The sequence below is a fragment of the Lissotriton helveticus genome, chromosome 9, assembly GCF_964261635.1.
Source record: "Lissotriton helveticus chromosome 9, aLisHel1.1, whole genome shotgun sequence".
Classification (NCBI taxonomy): domain Eukaryota; kingdom Metazoa; phylum Chordata; class Amphibia; order Caudata; family Salamandridae; genus Lissotriton; species Lissotriton helveticus.
Genome location: NC_136070.1, coordinates 68,288,564 through 68,308,457, shown reverse-complemented (window position 1 = coordinate 68,308,457; position 19,894 = coordinate 68,288,564). Strand labels below are relative to the sequence as shown.

Here is a 19,894-nt window from a genome sequence, read left to right as displayed (position 1 = left end):
CTCTTTTTCCTGTGCAGGATGGTAACTTTACCAGTGTCTGGGTTAATGTAAATGTTTGCCTGGTCCTCGGATGGATCTGGGTGGAATAGTTCTTCCTCTACAGTCCTGGGTTTAGGCTTGGACCTTTTCGGTCGACAACAGCAGGTTTTTCGACGACCTTTGGTGTTTTGCTTGTTTTTTTCGGCTCGGGCCCTGAGTTCGGCTCGACGCGTGGTTTCGGGTCGACCGGAACTTTCGGGTCGACACGTTTTTTGTGCTCTGTAGGCTTCTTTGGATGAGTGTCTTTCACCGGATCGATGTTCTTTTTGGGATCTACCGGTGTCTTTGGAGCTGGTAGGTTTGGGTCGACTGGTTTGTCCGGCTTAGTTGGCTTTGGTATGGCACCGGATGCCGGGTCGACAGTTTTCAGAACCGCAGGCTTGGTCGGGTCGGCGACCTTCTTCGGTTCAGTGCCCTACGCCTGCGTGCCCTTGTTCGGGTCGACCGATTTTTTGGGGTTGACTGCTTTCGGCTGAACGGCCTTTGCGGGGTCGACAGTCTTCTTCGGCTGGACGCCCTTTGGCTGTGCAGCCTTTTTCGGTTCGACGCCCTTCGGGTCGGTGACATTTTTTGGCTCTGGAACCTTCTTCGGTCGATGGTACTAGGCCCTGGGGTGTCTGAAGGTTTCGGAGCCGCGCCGGAAGGCGGGGCTGTCAAAAGTCTTTTATCATCTTGGCTAAGGCCTGTTGGCGATGCCTCGACCGGAGCCTTTGGTGATGGGTCAATGGGTGTCGGGGGCAGTGTGCTCACGATTTGGCCCGACGGGAGTTCTACGTCGGAGTCGGAGTAGTCCTCGACTGTGACGATCTCTAGATGCGAATCTGGAGCGTCCGGTAGGTCCTGGTCATCATCAAGATGTTGTCGGGTTCCGGTGCCTGTCGCTGCATCTCTTGCCTAGCAGCCCGTCGCATCTGTATGGTTTTCTTCGACCGGAACTGGGCGCAGGCCGGGCAGGTTTCTTCCCTATGGTCTGGGGAAAGGCACTTGTTGCATACTGAGTGTTTATCACTATGGGGGAACTTAGAGTGGCATTGTGGGCACCTTTTAAAAGGGCTTCTTTCCATCGACGGTTGGCTCACGTGGCGTCGAAAAGGCCCAGAGGCCCGCGTCGACGACCGATTCGAGATGGAAGCTTGTACCGAGTAGAGATGTACCGAACGAGTACAATACCGTCGAAGTCGAAGGCCTTTTGGCCTTTAGGAAGTTTTGTTTTCGATTCCGAGTTGGAGTATAGGAGTTTGCATCCGAACCCAATGGCGGGAAAAAACAATCTGAGCATGGAGAGGATGCCCATGCGCACTGTAGTCCAGGGGAGGAGTCACCTATCATGATACTTCGAAGACTCTTCCAGGACAACAAAGTGCAATCATCCGGACCCAACACGAGGCGGCGATCTATGCACAGATATGAATTCAGCAGCCCACATGCCTCGAACATCAAGTTATGGTGTTTCGAACATATTATGGTATGGCTAGAACATTGAAAAAAGATTATTTTAATTTAAAATTTTTATTAGGTTTTTCGATGGTACATACAATATAAAACCCCACATATTCCATTCCAAACCCAAAAGCCTTCAAGACACCTGCGAGCAGATCCCATTTGACCCTATCAAATGCCTTGTCAGCACAGAAGGAGAGAGGCATAACATCCCTAATCCTACACTTACCTATATCACCAACTTTGTTAGTGATGTCACAGCAGTTTCAACAACTTATCATCCATGCTTGGGCAAACATGAATCAATAATGGTACCACCCTACCAATTCTGCCAGTCAGAACTCCTGTGAAGGTCTTGGTCTCTATGTAAAGTAAGGATATGTGTTGTTAAAGCAACACTGCTCGACCAGGTTCTTTACCTGGCTTAACGAGTACAGAGACTGTAGCCTTTGCCATAGACCGGTGTGCCTTTATACTTCTGAAACTCATTCGATAACCATTGAGGGTAACTAATAACGAGCCATCAGTACAATACATGGCGGTGAAGATGCCTCCGGTCTATTGTGGTTTCAGGCAAATGATCACTCACAGTACATCATATTTGGTTATGAGAGCCTCCATGGTCTCTGCTATCTCACTGACTAACCTGGGAAAACTCAGCTCAAATAGTCCCTCCTTTCAACGTTATCAGTCTGGTCAGCCAGATAAAAGTAATACAATTTACACTATAGATTTATAGAGCATGGCTGTTGCCTATTAGGGCATTCTGGTACAAAGAATTCTTCCTCAACAGGATAGGGCACAGGGAAGTCCGTTTGAGATGGGTGAGGAGTTTATTCCAGTATATGGCTACACAATAAGAGAAAGCGCTCCCACCCCATTTGGAGCATTTGATTTCAGGGATGTCAACTAGTGGAAATTAAAAGGAACGAAGATTGCAAGGGGGCAGTGAATACGAAATTCCTGCGCAAGGTAAAGGAGTAAAGCTTCATATACTGCTCTGTACATCACGCATAGGGATTTGAAACTTGACATTTTTATAAAACTTGACCCCTCACGGAGGTAAGTTTGCACCATAAGCTTTTGGAGTTGGGTCTCAAAATTCCAAACCTTTACTCTTGCCTCACTTTGTTTCCTAGTGTCATCCTCGTCTTAACACAGGCTAGTTCCTTATGAATGCACTGCACAAGACCACCTTCAAAGCTTTCAACACTACTATAGGCTTTCCCGCTTTCTGTGTGTTGTTCTGTTTTGAGTATTCTTTATTTTGCTCCTTAATAGCTCTCCACCACTACTTAGTCCTTAAGTAAGGCATTGTTTAATTTCCAGATCCCAGATCTAGACTCCTCCCTCTCCCCACCCCCTACTCCCTGACCCATGGTCAGAGGGTCTGGGGGCCTGACCTACTAAATCAATCACACCCAATAGCCTTATGACCAGATTTCGAAGGCATCAATGGCAGCAAATTCTGAGCCTCCACTAGTGACATGAATAATCATTTGTACTTGATCCCTTTGTCAGCAACTGGACAGAAAACTTTGCATTTTGTCAATGTCACAGCAGAGAGGTGCTGAAGAAGCTTGAGTCTGTGCCCCTATCAAAGGAATCAAGCCACCAGCCCAGTCTTTTTTCATAACCCGCTCTTTATCTTGGTTGAAGTGGACCCGCACTAGGAGGTAAATGCGGGCACCAATGCGGCAACTCTATGTCCTCATTCAATCTCAGCCCGCTGATCATCTGCCGCTTCCAAGACTGCTGTGAACAGCCCCTACAACTGTTCAATAAGCTCCCTTCAACTTTGCTTTACGGGAGATCCCTCGGATGGCGGTGTTATTCCACTCTGAGAAGTTTGAGGTCATCGCCTTTACTATGCAGAATAATTTGCTACTCCTCCAGAGATAGAATGCATGCTTGAAGGGATTTAAAATATTTGACCTGCCTATTCCAAATTTTCCAATAGTTCACTCTGTTGATTTTTTTTTTTACATCTTTGCAGACTTCCCCCTCAGGCTCAGGTCCATTTTCATGCAATTTCCACTTTGCGCTCCTTAAATGCTTGAACTCTAAAGCAGTTCATTACATTTTCCTCCATGTTGTGTGGTTCCTCACCAGTAACCTATACTGATCTCTCTGGTCTCTGCTGCTTTGTTACCCGAATGCTTCTTTCCTAGTAGATGCCAGAGCATCTACCTGATTGGGTCAACCCTTTTATGTCTGTCCCGGCCATTTTAAGAGGAGGCCATTTGTGCTACCCTTCCGATTTCAGTGTGGAAGCTGAGATCCAGACCGGGATGCTGGTGGAACGAGCGGGACAAATTTGGCATTTAATTGAACACACTGACTGGTTTTCCTTTACCAGCATGACCTTTGGACTTTTTGAACTTGTGATTAGATCACAATTTTTCTGTAGCCCCAGAAATTAAGGACTCCAGCATAAGTATTGATTACGTTTAATTTGGCCCGCTATTGCCAATAGAATCTTCTGTCTCGGGATTGCTGCATTGGAGGTTGCGTGCTTGATTCACCTTTAATGGGAGGAATTTCTCCTGATACAGATATTTTGTAGATATCCAGTGAACGCTCTAATTTCTGATGTTTTGTCCTGATGATGACCCTTTAACTAGGAGTCGAAAGGCTGTCGACGCAAACATGTGGCTCTAAATGAAGAGGATACATTGTTTTGTTGTGTGTCTCAGTTTTGCTTTGAACCCAGTTTTGTATTTTCCCTCAGCCATGTCTTGTTTGTTTACACATGTTATTGTTTATAATTGTAACACTGTTTGTGTAACCTTGTGAGCCCCATTATTGTTGTATGTATGACTTTTTGATAATCCGTTTTACAAACCTAAAGTGAATTTTTTTACATGGGTTTTGAGTGGTTTACCAGCTGGCCAGCACTGCTTTCTTGTTGCTTCTTTTTCTTTTTTCCTCTCAACTCAACGTCTTAGGATTTAGTTCCTTATGCTTTAAATCCTTTCTCACTTTTAACGCTACACTTGAACCACTGTTTGGATTCCAGCCCTTGGGCAGAGAGCCAAGCCCAGTTTCCATGTCCTAGTGGAATTTCAGGGCCTTTGATGGGTCAAGCCCACGTGCCCAGTGATCAATGCCACAGCAGAACTGGCTCTTTCTTCTCTGGCACCCTGCCATCCCACACACTGACAAACTGCTCCCAGGAGCAGAAGACTCCTGGTGGAGCACACCAACTCTTTTGCCCCGACCACCAGGGTTTTGCAAAGTGCTGACTATAAGGCAGATCAGCACTCTCCAGGTCACCTTTGGATTTCGCGCAGGAGAGCTGGAATGGAGCTGTGGCTTCTTCTGCCCCAGACGTATGGTCAACCACTGGGTGAGCTGTTGGCCTGAAATCTGTTCTGGAGACTTCTGCTCACCTTCCTTCCAACAGGGCACAACCTCTCTAGCTCACATCCATGATATTTCGGGTCCCGCAGCACCAGGTTTATCAGGCCGTGCCTCTGTCAGGGTGGATGGGTCCTCTCACTCCTTCCATCAGTAACACAGATCTGTTACCACAACATGGGTTCCACAGCTTTTCCCTATTAATTGCACAATGCCATCATGGAAAGTCCCCGGTCTGCAAGCCCAGCAACCGCCCGTGACCTCTTCCAAGGCTTGAAAAATCCACTCGCTATGGCAAGCAAGATTTAATCAGGACGAGATCATTTTTAGGCCTACCGCCCTTTCTGGCGAGTAGGAAGACTTTTGACATCGGTCTCTGAACGAGGAATAAACGTGACAAGATAACAAGATTTAAAGGCATCTTTATTGCTCACAAAGTGAATGAGCAATAAAGATGACTTTGAATGTTGTCATCTTGTCATGTTTGCTCGGATTTCAGAGACAGAGGTCAAGTACATTACAGTTAGGTCGAGTGGATTTTTCAAGTTACTAGACCTGTAGGTCTAGTAAAATTGTTATGATTTTTCGAGCCCAGTCTTCTCCATATTCACTTGGGTGAATGAAGGTCCCTTGCTCACTTTGCCACTGAATTCAAGCTAGCCTGGCTGATGAAGGGTGTTACCCAGAAACCGGCCCTAGGATGCTTGTTTACGGGTCAGGGAAGAGCTGGCTTGGCAGTTCGGGCTGGACTGTTCCCATGAGGCACAGGGTCGACTGATATTCATATAGTTGGGTCTGAACTGAGGTGGTAAAGTAAGCTAAAGAATGATGATGGATTCAACCAAGATCTGTGACTGGGGGTGAGTGTCTGAAAAGTTTCAGCGCGCCGTCCATTATCTCCTTTTGTTTGCTGAATGGGTGTTCTGCCAATGCCCTCACAACAAGAGTCACTCTTCACTATAAAGCTGGAGGTGGGGAAAAGAAGTGTCAGGGACTGCAGATGAGGAGCTGGAGTAACATCACATCCTCCCTTTGATATTCACCGGTCCACCACTGTGGGGGCCAAATATTTATTTATTTATTCAGAGTTTTATATAGCGCGAACAAGATCTTTACAGATATCAGAGCGCTTAACAAAAACAGGGGGGGGAGGGCAAAACAACATAATATTGGGTAAAGTAACATTCAATAGCATGATCGGATAGCAATTATGGGCTGATAAAAATACCAATAAGCAGTCAGATAAACGATAATATAAGACGGTGCGGAGTCTTTGATCCAACTACAATAGGGATCAAGAGAGCTTAGGCTATAGGGACGGCTTATACCAATTTCTAAGAGAAACAAAAACACGGGGTAGGGATATCAAGTTTCAATAAGCTGACGCATACAATATAGTAGTAGGTAGTGAGAGAATAGCATAATAGGATCGCAATCCAATGAGAATATGATATCATTAGACAATCAGATAGCCAAAGATACAGAAGCGGTGCAAAGTCTCAGAACAACAAAAATAGAGTTCAGATGAACTTAGCCATAAGGATGGCTTTCACCTCTTTCTTGAAGTAGGCAGTGGAGGAGATAAGCCTGGTTTCAGGAGGGAGTGTATTCCAGATCCTGGGTGCCATTCAGGCCCGGACTGGCCGTTGCGGGCACCGGGCAATTCCCCGGTCGGCCGCAAGGGTGGGGGCTGTTTTTGGGCCCCTGGGGGCCGTTTTTGTGACAGGGCCGTTTTTGCAGCAAAGCTGCAAAATCGTCCCTGTAACAAATTCGGCGGAAAAGCGGCCCTGGTAAAGAGCTTGGTGGAATCCCCCCCCCTCCCCCAGGGGGAGGAGGGGGGCCGACCGAGCACTTTGCCAGGGCCGGTTTTGGTTCCCAGTCCGGCCCTGGTGCCATTCCTGAGAAGGAGCGTTTGTACGTTTTTTCCTTCCGGAATCTGCGAGGTTTCAAGAGTAAATTCTTTGTACTTCTATTGGATCTCGCACCTCCTGATAAAGTCACCTTTTGAGTGAGGTAGTTGGGTGCCTTGTGGTGTACGGCCGAGTGTGTCATAACCGCAATTTTCAGCTGTATTCTGGCTTCAAAGGGCAGCCATTTCAGAGATTTCAGGTCAGGGGAAATATGAGAGTGTTTTCTTGTGCCAGTAATGAGTCTCGCGGCAGCGTTCAAGGAGGCTCTTAAAGGTGCAGTTGATGCTAGAGGGAGTCCGCTAAGGGCCACAATTCCATAGTCTATGCGGGGGATGACTAGGGCTTGTACAGCAGTTTGGAAATCTTTGACTGGGAGGAAGGGTTTAAAGTTTCCTCAATGTGTTGATTTGGAAATTAGCTCCTTTCGTTGCTTTGCTAATGTGCTGTTGCATGTTGAGCTTTGCATCAAGTGTGATGCCTAAGGATTTCACAGAAGTGTGATGCCTAAGGATTTCACAGAATCCACGATGGTGGGTCGGACATTAAATGCTGTTAGGTGATTGAGCCAGATTTGGGTGGTGGTAGTTTTCGCAGGGGGTGAAATCAGCAGGAACTCAGTTTTCAGAGCATTTAGTTTGAGGTGATTGTCGGCCAGCCATGATTGGGTGTTTCTAAGTGTGTAATTCAGGAGTTTGATATCCTCCGGGGATTGTACCTTTAGGTAGAGTTGAGTGTCATCGGCATACATATGGAAGTGCACATTGGATGCTTGGAGCAAGGTGGCAAGTGGTTCCATGATGAGGTTGAATAGTGTGGGTGAAAGGGAGGAACCTTGCGCAACGCCTAGGTCTACTGGCACAGGCGAAGATAGCACATTGTTGATCTTGAACATCTGAGACCGGTTATGTAGGAAGGAAGAGAACCATTTGAGCACAGTCCCGGATAAACCCATTCTAGTGTTTAGCAGCTCCAGTAGGTTCTCATGTTTGACCGTGTCAAATGCTGATGAGAGGTCGAGAAGGATGAGGAGGCATGAGTCATTGCGATCAAGAATTTGGAGGGCGTCATCAATTATGTGCGTCATAGCCGTTTTCGTGCTATGTTTCGCTCGAAAACCTGATTGATGAGGGTTGAGGAGGTCAAACTGGTCAATGTGTTTTGTTAGTTGGAGTTGTACACATTTTTCCACCAGTTTGGCCAAGTTGGGGATATTGGTGATAGGGCGGTAATTGTTTAGGTCAGACGGGTCAGCTGCAGGTTTCTTGAGTATGGGCGTGACTTGCCCTACTTGAGGGAGTCAGGGATGAGACCTTGTTGCAGGGAGCTGTTAATGATTTTGGTCCAGAGTGGGAGGAGCATGGGGGTGAAGTCTTTTACAGCATTAGCAGGTAGGGGGTCTGTGAGGTGGTTAGAGGGCTTCAAGGTGCCGAGCAGTTTGTGTATTGCTTCTTCGGAGTAGATGTCAAAGGTCGTCCATGAAGCGCTATTTTTAGGCTGAGTGTTAGACATTCTGATGTAACTAGGGTTTCGGCTTACATCATTGAGGAGGTCAATTCTTATGTTGTCGGTCTTTAGCTTGGAGAAAGCGGAGAAGTCCTCACTATGTGGGATATCACTTGTTGTGTTATTTGATTGTAAGGGTTGCGGCTTTGTTTGAGTTTTGACTAATTCGAACAATTTTCTTGGTCGGTTTTTCGCTTGATCCAGCTGGAGGCTAAAAAAGTCAGATTTTGCATGCTTGATTTTCCTAAAGTAAGCATTTCTCTTGTTCTTGAGCGTTTTGCGATGCAGTGATGAGGGGTTAGCTCTCCAAGTGCGCTCTGCCAATCGCATAGCACGCCTGTCCTCATTGAGTCTGCAGTCATACCAAGGATTCGAATTCTTGGTGGAGACTCTCTTTAGTTGTAATGGGGCGGCTTCATTGATTATTGAATTCATATTGTCGAGATAGAGGTCAGTCAGTGTTTGAACATCCGAGGTGCCATCAGGGGGAAGGAGGAGCCTGTAAGTGTGGGGAGGAAGGGAGTTCGGGTTAAGATTCTTCATGTCCCTTTTCCAGATCTTGGATTTGGTGGGTTGAGTCGGGATAGGTTTGACTTTTTCATTGATGAAGAAGGTGATGATGTGATGGTCTGACCAGTCACAAGGTTGGATTGCCCCAAGTTGGGTAGAGTCCTCTTTGGCGATGATGAGGTCGAGTATCGAGCCTTTATCGTGTGTTGGGCTGTTGCATATTTGGGTGAGGTCAAGCGCATTAAGGAAGGTTTTGAGACTGTTCACCACTGCGTCTTTCTGGTCATTCCAGTGGAGATTAAAGTCACCCAGGTAGATTTGAGTGATCTGCCGACCAGCGTTGGATGTGATTGTGTCCATGAGTTGTTGGGTGAAGATGACGTTGTCCCCAGGTGGGTGATAGATGAGATGTAAGGCACATACTGGTTTGCCCTCGCTGAGGATATCGAGGCTGAAGAGTTCACAGGAAGTGAGGGAGGGGGCGGTGACTTTAGTAACGGAGAGATTGCTCCTAAAAATGCATGCGATTCCCCCGCCCGTCTTGCCGGTCCTATCGAGTCTGATGATGTGGTAGTTAGGGGGAACTAGTATGTCCATAAAGGCGTAGAGGCTTCAGTTAGCCACGTTTCAGTCAGAATTGTTAGGTCAAGATCCATTGATGTGACGAGATCTGCAATGTCGGAGGAGTGTCTCTGGGCCGATCTGCAGTTGAGTAGGATGCATTTGAGTCTGGGGGTGAAAAGGGTGGTTGAGTGTTCTAGAGATAGGGGGACTTTCCTGAGATTGTTAGGAACGGAGCTTCTGTTACTTAGAGTTGGGTGTCTAAGGGGATTTGTGAGGATTGTGGGTATGGAGAGGTGTGTGGGGGTTGTGTGTTTTATTCATTTCAGAACTGTGCCAGTTAATTCCCAAGGCAAGCAAGAATAAGAATCTACAGGCAACGTAGTCTTCTCATCAGGTGTCATCAGTAAAGTGGTGAAACCATTCTTTGAAACTGTCAATAAAGCAGGTTAAGCATGACTTGTTTACTGTGCTGTCGCATTAGAGAATGCAGGTCTAGGTTTCAGAACAATTGTCAGAAATATAGGCAGAGGAGGTGGACTGTAGGTGCAGTTGTATATACAGGTGTAAACAAATACTCAGGAAAGCCTAGGTCATCTGATGCAAATATATCAGAAGGTGTTTCCGGAAAGCTCCAAGGAGAGAAAAGGAATTACCAAGGAGAAACATAAAAACACAACTCTGAAGATTCAAACTCCAGGCATGATCATTGATCTTTCAAGGATGCGCTGGGAAGGCAATACTCTCAGTCTGTTGTATTTGTTTAAATTTAAATGGTAGCACAGGTTGAGGAGTAACCATGACCAGGTTCAACAGAGGTTCTTTTCTGTCCATTTTAGTCTTCATTCTCATGTAATTCCACTTTTCTAGGACACAGAAAAAGCATCAAAATAAGTGTTGAACACAATCTGTTCCGCCGATTTAGAACCTCATTCCTTTCTCACTCTGAGGTCAAACATTTAGGTAACTGCAATGGGTTTGGATTTATCAGCCTACCCTATAAAGATGCACAAAACCCATGTAACACCAGTACTGGAGTTTAGGGTCCCTTAGTGAGAGAGATCAAACCAATGATAGCCAAAGGTGGGAATGAGGCCTTTGAACCTAAATGGGCGAAGCTTATGCTCCTATGCCATGCATTATACCTTCAAGAGCAACATACAAATATGCATGCCTGCAGGGTTTGCCTTCTGAGTGGTCACTTGACCCCTGAACAGGATGAGCCACTTGGAACCTAAAGGAGATGCCAAACGGGTAACACGTGTGACCCAGCAGCTTTCTCATCTAGATTTGACAGTCAAAGTCATGGTATTCTGAATCACTGGCCCTACCATAGGCATGAACAGATAAAAATCGAATGGAGGAACGCTCGCAAATAGTATAACCACTGGCAATCACTGTGGTAGTATTCCAACCTGTTGTTTTTCACCCACTGTGCCACACTAGACAGAGGTCTGACTTAAGCAAATCAGTACTGACCCCTTTCCTCGTGGCAACAGTCCAACCCAAAATGCCAAGTGAGGCCCTCTGTAGAAGGGAATACGAGCAAAACCAGACTGGTTTTGGCATATTTAGGCCTAGCCAGTGAGATATAGTTTGGATCATGTGGCAGAGTGAGCAAGGGACCCATGTCTAGGGAGACCCTTGACCACAAGGGCTTTACCTCAAGCACCCAAATGTGATGGAAGGAATGCATGCAAACAGCCTAACCCCTGACAATCCCTTGGTGTAGCATTTCAACCCACTGTTTTTCTCCTACTGTGCCACTCCAGATAAAGTGGAACAGATGGGTTGGAATGCTACCTAAAGTATTTGCCAGTGGTTCAGACTGTTTTGAAGCATTCCTATTATCTTTTGTGAATTTGTCTACAGCAATTTCTGCTCGAGTCTTGCAGAGAAAGGACAGAGACTCATCAAGATCTCCAAATAGACACAAAAGCCTAGCGAGGATCAACTCAAGAATGAACAGCAAAACCATTAACATTGCTAGAAGTCTGTCATGATCACCATGTTTTAGATGAGGCTATTTTATCTATTTAATTAGAATTATGAAACCAGAAATACAATTTTGCAATAGGAGACAACCGGAAACAAAATGCCACCATGAAGTTGAATTGTAGTGACACACTGGTAAGGGAAAGGTATGGCACACAAACAGTAGACACTTGATTATAATAGCTTTGAGAAGCGTTTTTTACTGTCATAACTTCACAGTGTAGACAACTCCACCTAGTTGAAAAGGAGAAAGAGAATGTAACATTTAAGTGACATAACTCAGCGACAGTGATCCATCCCCATTATACCTACCCATATGTGCATGATTGTTCTTAACTCACTTTTACAGCACTCTGCTGACTTCCAGCTCCCTATTCACTATAATGCAACTGTCTTTATATTTCACTTAATGCCACAGTTCTTGCAGACTAAGCACGTTATTACTCCATTTAATGTTCTTCAATTTCCAAAACACCTACAGAATGAACAGCTTTGTCAGAATGCAAACTCATGACCTGCAAGTCAAAATAGAGGTAAGCAATGACACTTCGCTCAATCAGCCATCTTTCAAGTTTGATGTACAGAACACGTACATACCAATCAAGTTTTTTTTTCAACTATTGTAGTGTAGTTCCTATCATCCCAATAGGCTCTGCGCATTGGAATAATACCTACAGCAGTAAAGGCCTAGACCAGACGTTAACTAGGTCTACTACTGTCGATACTAGACTTAAAGTTTTGGGTTTGCCAGCTTAGCTCAGAGTTCACTAGAAACTTTCTCGAATGTTCAGGAAAGAATTAACTCCCCTGATTAGACAAGAAGGGATTTAGTTTCTGACAACCATAGAACATGACAACTTTGCTCTCCCCTAATCAAGAGTATATCTCGAGAGTCGTGTGAACAAAAGGCAATTTATTTTACTCAGTCAGTACGTGCATTCTTAGTCTCATCAGAATGTAGAGAAAAGGAAGAGACGGGCGTGTTCAATAAAAAGGTGTTATTTATTGATCAGTCTCTTTTCTCGTACAAGAGAAATGGATCGATATTATTGCAATACTTATAGTTAAGTAAAGTGCATACATTAAAAGCAATAGTATAAAATAATACTGTAAAAACATTGATATGGTTTCTAAGCCATAAGATGTTTTAAAATGAATAAAATATATTACATACACATATACATTTGACTAAACGTACTCAACTGGTGTTTCTAGATACGCCTACCCCGTGTACCTGACCTAAGTCTAATACGAGGGCGGGAATAGAAAGTTACAGTTTAAGTTAAGTTTGTTTTTGCCAAGTGAATAACTTAAGAATTCTCTGTGAGGGGTTATTCAGTTCTGTACCTGGAAGTTAGGATGAATGAGGAATGGTATCTCTCTCTCTGGTCTCGATATTCCAGGCTGCCTGCGAGGGCTACCCAGAAACGCCGGGGCTGGATTTCTCGGCAGGAGAAGTCAGCGCGTCTCTCAGCGCGTCAGGAAGGCGGGGCTGCTGCCAGCGGGGTCTGCTCTGCTCTTGGCTTCGGCAAGTATGGCTGCTCCGTCTCGTCACCACGCGTGTGTTTGCATAGGGCAAGATCGGTAATATTTATACCTTTAAGGTGCCGAGATTGACGTAAGGATGGACATAGATACGTCAATAAGGATGTCATACGACTGCTCGTTAGCACATTCTTTTACTGAAGTTCTCGGTGAAATCAAAACAATGGCCGCAGGGTTTTGCCCAGGTTGTCATAGGTTTGATTTGTTATGAGAACTCCGTAAGCCTTATCAGGGGCTGGAGGAATATCGCTTGTCTAATTAGATCGCAAGCGTTATGACCTAATCAGATAACACGTTCCTGTGCCGTAGTGTGACTGCGTCAGATAACGGTATCTGCATCATGGGGATTTTCTGCCTCATGGGCTGATTACTAGTTAACTTGTTAGTTTACTAACCAGAATAGGGTCAGGAATAGGGGGATCGATTCAGAACCTATAGGAATACATCACACTATTCTTATAAAACTTGATTCGCCATTGCATTTGAGGTTCTTGCAATCTTATGATTTATCAATAGAAGTGACTTGACAGTGTCCTTTGATAAAAAATGCTTTATGCTATTCTTCTGGGACATCACATCTACAACTCAGATTTAATAATTTCTGGAAAACTATGCTCAAAGTTAAGCTTACCATTTGCTCTCATATACCATATGTCCCTTTAGACAGCATCACAGGGCTTGTCCAGTTTGCCCAATTTCATATAAATATTAATCTCTTTAACATACTTTGAAGCCACTGCTTGATCCTTTGCTAACGGATAGATAACCAGGATTACCCTTCGCAGATGCTACCGGTATACTGGCTCGCATAGAAATAATTATTAAAATTCTGACAGATGTTTGACGATTAAATCATTAGCAAATGCTATATCAGCAAGTTAAGTAACAATGCCATGGTAATTGGGAAATCCTTTAAATTAAGAAAACCAATTATCAGAGACTGCTTTAATATTCAATGTGAAAAACATTTTATAATGCAGGTTTCCAACCTCTATTTCATTCTTCACAGCAAAAAAAACCTAGTTCATATGAACCTGGTCATTAATAGTTTTAAAGAAAATCCTAGTAGATGAAACGTTTTAAGGTTTATAAGAAGAGAGGTCAGTGAGGCCCTCTACAGAGAATGTCTAGGGATATTTGCCAAGCAAGATGCTAGAGGCAGCAGAGTTCGTGTTTGTGTTTTAAACACTGTGGCACGAACAAGAGATCTATCTGCGTTACAGAGGATAAAATCGTTGGGGATAAAATCAGGTAAGGATCTGGTATAACCATGATGGTAAAACTGTTGGCGCCACTCTGGCAGATAGTTGGTCTCGAGGGGGGTTCACATTAAAAACCATGGCTAATATTTGAAAAGATTTTTAGATACACCTAGGCATCTTTGGCAACCCAAACACATTGCAGTGAACAGTTGTGCGATGCTTAGGAGCGCCTATTACAAAAAATTATCTTGCAAAAAACCCTCTTAAAAGTGTCACATCCTTCAAATTATCTTCAAGATGTTTGATGGGTAGCCTAACAAGTTTTTAATTCATTTATTGCATTTGTTTGTTAGCTGGTTCACTGCATCAAACCCAAGGGATCAACAACTGCAATTCAGTAGGCAATAGCTTTAGACAGAATGTTAGCGGTTAGCTAATTCTGAAACTAAATCATCTGATATGCGAGATAACTCTTTACCGGAAATAAAAAAATTAAATGGAGTCTACAGATTAATGACAGTCTAGACAGCTTCCTAACAAGTGACATTTGTTTGGAAACCATTTCTCCTTTTTTAGATCAGGTTTGATAATGCAGCTGTCTTTATGACCTATTGTTATCCCTTCTTTACAACATGCATGGAGTGGGCTTTCGTGCCTTCCTGTAGAGTATTTCATTTACACCTCATGCTATTGGTTTATTGGTGGATCATTTCAGCACCTATGTAGTCTTGAACTGTGCTGTATGAGGGGGTATTTTAAATCTCGAAAGTACACTGAATGGTTACATAATAAATCCATATTTGCATTGTGTTTTGTTTTCCACTGCTGTAGTCTTTTTACTCGTTTTATTCGGGATTCTAATTCCAAGTCATATCTGTTGACTTCTCAAGACAGGTTTTGACCTGTGAATTCTTTAGCTAGGAAACTGTCAGTACAGATCCAATGCAAAGGAAATTAAGGCATGCAAATGAAGCAGTTTCAGCACTTCTTAGGCCTGGACTGAACAAATTATTTATTGTTTCCAATTTTAACTTAAGTCTTGGTTTGTGCATTTTAAATTTAAAACCAATGTTATACACTCAACCTAGTGAATGAACAGTTTTTATTAGGGGCAATTTTTTAGCACAGCACAACCTTCCCTTTAGACGTGTAATCAAAATACTGTTATTAATGCAATTAAGGGGTTTTGTAATGTGATTTTCTGTGTTTACTCAGTGTAACTGTTTTTTCTGGAAATTCACTGTAAAGTTAAAAAATGACTTGCCAGTAAATGTCTGAGAAAGGATGCACAAATCAGAGAAATCTATTGCACATTATCTTAAAGAGAATTGGGACTGCATTGACTCATGTTTCATCAGAGATAATACCAATACTGAGCTCATGTTTATTGGTGTAAAATATCACACTGGCTTTAGTACCAAATTCATCCGCGCTAGAAAATGGCAACTAGGATGACAACTGGGACAACGTCTTAGAAAAGACCCTGTCCTACGCTTGAAGTACTCTGTCTGATATGATTGATAACCCCATTATACCACTGCACACATCGGTGGCACACCTTTTGTTCATTTATAAATGTAAAATGCCAATTCTTATAGCAACCAAATAAACTGGCCTGTGCAGAAGATGTGAAACCTCCATCGAAGATAAAACGAGGACTTGTCACCTTATATCTTCACTTTTTAGAGTATCCCTTTCCCTAGCACCAACAAACAATTTGTAGGAATGGTATTTACAAAGAACTGTTGTCTGGTGGTATACCTGCATTCTCCAAAGTATGCCTTTCTGCCATGCAAATAGGAAAAGTACAGTGAAAGTGTCAATGATAAATCAGGCATAGCAAATTTTCCAATCACAACATCATTGTTGCCGGATTTGAGGATATCAATTAAGAGCTCTGAAATCAAACTTGGAAGCTTATAGGTGGCATGCTCCGCAGAGCACCAAACAAAAACACAATAAGTAAAACCGCAATATACCAAGACTACACATTTCACCATCCCAAACCTTCAGATCAATGTTAGGGGCCAATCACTGACAAATTCTATAAAAGGGACAGATATACATGCAGTACACATTTCGTCAGATTCGGCAACTATACATTTCAAGTAGAGTCCTATATTCCTATCCTTGATCCTACAGAAAAAATCTGCCCACTATGGCCCCAAGTCGCTGGTTGTGCAAATTATTTTCTTAGGGCAAAACATTCTGGGACAATGGAAAAGAAAGGTCACTAAAAATGATCTTGCAAAAAACCCTCTTAAAAGTGTCACATCCTTCAAATTATCTTCAAGATGTTTGATGGGTAGCCTAACAAGTTTTTAATTCATTTATTGCATTTGTTTGTTAGCTGGTTCACTGCATCAAAACCAAGGGATCAACAACTGCAATTCAGTACAAATCCTTATCCAGCGCACACATGGTTTACAAAATCTGGATCAAAATGTCAAATTTAGAAAATGGCAGGAAGCCAGAATTTGCAGAAACAACACTTACCTTTCTGATAAAAGTATTTCCGATAGTAATACGCTCCTAGGTCCACATGTTCCACAATGTATCTTTTTGCTCGGTCTATGTGTAGAACCAAGTTTTCCTTGGGCACTTCAAGCACTGCCAATCCTGCATTTGCACAATGTAAACTAAGAGCAGACTCAAAAGAGGCACCTTCGCATCCACTGAATGATCCAGAATTGGATTTGGACAAACTGAGCTTCTTGTCCCCTTCTCCACCAACTTCATTCCTGAAATAGGGACAGCTCATCACGAGCTCATTGCTTTTGTCATCCCCTTGGTCCATGTTAAGGTTTTCCTTTGAATTCAAGTCCTCAGTGCTGCCCATCGGAGAATTGAAACTTGCTGAATGAGATAAAGGTCCAGAAACTAAGGCTGCTACAGCTGCAGCAGACGCTCCTGTTGTGGTGTTTCTCCTTTTCACCACATTATTCCTGTTGATTATAGCTTCATTCAAATCAAACAATGCACTTTGTACATCATAATGGGCAAAGCACTTTGGGCAAGTCCACGGTCTGAGACTGTCCTCCGATCTGTTGTCCTCCAGGTCAGACGATTTTCCAGCGTCCCCTTCAGTCTTGACACTCCGTAGCTTACGAAATATGGAAGAGTCTCCCGTCTCAGATTTTGAACGTCTTTTTAGTGGCTTATCCCTGTCCTTGAAGGCCCTATGATTGTCTCTGCCACTAATCGCTCCATCTATGACATCCAAAGACAAGCCGGAACCCCTGCTCCCACTCCCAAGCAGAAGTTCACTTAGTCTTGCAGGAGCCGGGCATCTTTGATCAGATTTGTCATGTTTATATCCCTTAAGCAAATCAAAGAAACTTTCTCCTGATGTCCCCTGCTTGTCAATAGAGGAAGTACTGCCATATTCTCTATGCAGAGACTGGCCCAGTTTATAACTCGGAGAAAGACACTCCTCAAAGTGGTCCAAGTCAAGCTCACTTATAGTAATATCGCTGTTACTGCGCTGCCTTATCCTTCGTATGCCTTTTCTTGGGGAGCTGGGGTAACCATCCGGAGTAAGAAATCTGGAATCTAAGCTTTCTGCCTGCCTCGTCTTGGTTTTGAGAGTATTCTGGATGCTTTTCAGCATGGCCGAGTCATTGGAGTTTAAGCTTGTAGAACTCACCTGACTCACGGGACTGCTTTTAACAGACATCGTATCGACACAACTTACGGTTTCTAGATCCTGACTATTCCTGCTCATTTCTTTCAGATTATCCTTTCGAGGTGGCCAGTCAGCAATCCTGGCCCGAACTCCCATCTTAGGAACACCGGGGGTGGCAGAAATATGATGGGAACTTTCACTACGTGGCGGCCCAACAGGAGACATCGCTGAAGACCCTAAAGTGCCATTCTGTGACCTGAAACGCCTCATATAAAAATCATCGGAGCGGGCTTTGGAAGATACATCTGCACCAAAAGCCTGTGCCACACTAGCAACTGCTCTATCAGTCTGGGACCGCTTTAGGCTGGTCATGATGTGAAAACGTGCTTCGTGCTAGTGTGCTCCAGCAGAAAACGGAGTCATTTTGGCTTCCCGAATGCCCAATCCCCTTTTGGAGAAAAGCCTCCAGCAAACAAAATGGTAGCATGGGAACTCAGAAGTGTTCATCTAGCATAGATTAAAATGTTGCACTCCTGTCTGTGCACGCTAGGTTTGTAAATTGGTACTTCCCAGAAGTCTCTTTAACTTCTTCATGGTTGCTGAAGCGCCACGTTCCAAAGTGCGAGGAAAGGCCTGGCATCACCTGTACACATGTTGTTCGATGTATTGCTGGACCTGGGGGGAGAAGAAAAAATAAAAAAAGATTTCAATCACAAAGATATAATGCCCAAAAAGGCTTATAATACAAAAACATAGGTATAGAGTCAAATTTACGGAGGATTTTATGGGTAGTAACAACCAATGTGGAATTTAGTCCTGTATGAGCATTTATTTTACATAGCGCAGATGTGTTCTCAAGAGATGCCAGAACTCAATACACAGGTAGAATTAAAATTTAGAAATAAGGAAAGAGAAGCATTACTTGATGATCATTAGATAAAACAATAGAATATTATGGATAAAACAAATTCAGGGCATTAAATGGGGTAAGAGGAATAAATATGTTATCAGTTCCGGAAGAGACTGTAAAACAGAGTCGCCAATATATGTAACCAAGAAGTCGGTGAAGTAAAAACAGTTTGAGGCAAAGAAACAGAGCGGGGGAGAAGAACTGTGCTAAAAATGCAGGTCAGGCTCTAGTGAAATAACATGCAGGTGAGGAGTGACTTTTGCCATAGTAAATGTTTTGTGCCCATCTATAGACTGCTTGGTATTTTTGAACTTCCGCTAGTTTTAGCATCTGTTTGTGTACACCGTTATCCCTCATGGTTTAATAATAGTACAAACATCTATCAAATGGCACCGTTTATAGAAGGCCCTGGTGCATTTAGATAAAAGACATAACTTATAGCACGTTAAAATGGATCGAAACGTACACACCCGACTGTATGAAACGGGTTTTTGTAAATTAAACTTGCAGACATGCATGACTTCAAAGGGTACCCAGGAATATTTAATATTTCTCCTGGAATTTGGGGATTAGTGGTCATATCCCGAACCACAATCGCACGCGAGGGTACATTTAAAAGGGCACACACCAGTGCCAAAGTATTAGGATAGCATTTTTAAATCCCGCTGCAGCTGCCACCATTGCAGGCTTCCTAAAATATCTTCCAATCACAGCGCTGGCGTGGAGGCTGCCACGGGACCCGCACAGATGGAAAGCTGCCGGCGGCGCGCGAGCAGAGGGTGGACGAGCTGCAGTCCACCGACCTCCTGCAGTGAAGGCGCGTGCTCAAGGCGCCAGCACAGCAGCCTTCCTTGTCAACAGATTGCTCGAGACGTGGCCTCTCACTCCTGCCAAGGGGCAGGCTGCTGAGCCAGCAGCGCGCGGAGAGAGCCCTACTGTCCACAAATCACTGCTCCTGGCACTGCCAGGCGTCCGCTGCCGCGCGCGCTGATCCAGGGGCCCCTGCAGATGCGTCTTCAGAGGCAGGGGTGTACGAGCACAGAGGCCTGCGAGAGACCCGTGCAGAGTCCTGCGACTGCTGCAGGCCCTCAAGCAGCCCCACCGAAACCTGCAGGAAGGGATACCTCTAAGAATGGAACACCAGGCGTGCACGCGCGCGCACAGTCCAGGATCAACGTCCGGTTATAACCTGGATACTCAAAGTACGGCCCGGGGGCCACATGCGGCTGGTCAACAGCAGCACTGGACTGACGCGTATTCCACTCAGCCGTAACAATAAAAGAGGTTATTTAAT

General features: G+C 44.2%; 1 protein-coding gene across 3 annotated transcripts in view; it reads right to left on the bottom strand.

Annotated features, from left to right (window-relative positions):
- The window catches only part of SIPA1L1 (signal induced proliferation associated 1 like 1), a 681,304-nt gene that overhangs the window by 366,226 nt on the left and 295,184 nt on the right, over window positions 1-19,894 (bottom strand). For all 3 annotated transcript variants that reach the window (XM_078659472.1, XM_078659473.1, XM_078659474.1), the window contains exon 4: window positions 16,562-18,365. In XM_078659472.1, the coding sequence (XP_078515598.1) occupies window positions 16,562-18,062 (1,501 nt within the window). In that variant the 5' untranslated portion in view covers window positions 18,063-18,365. The remainder of the gene's footprint in view (window positions 1-16,561; window positions 18,366-19,894) is intronic.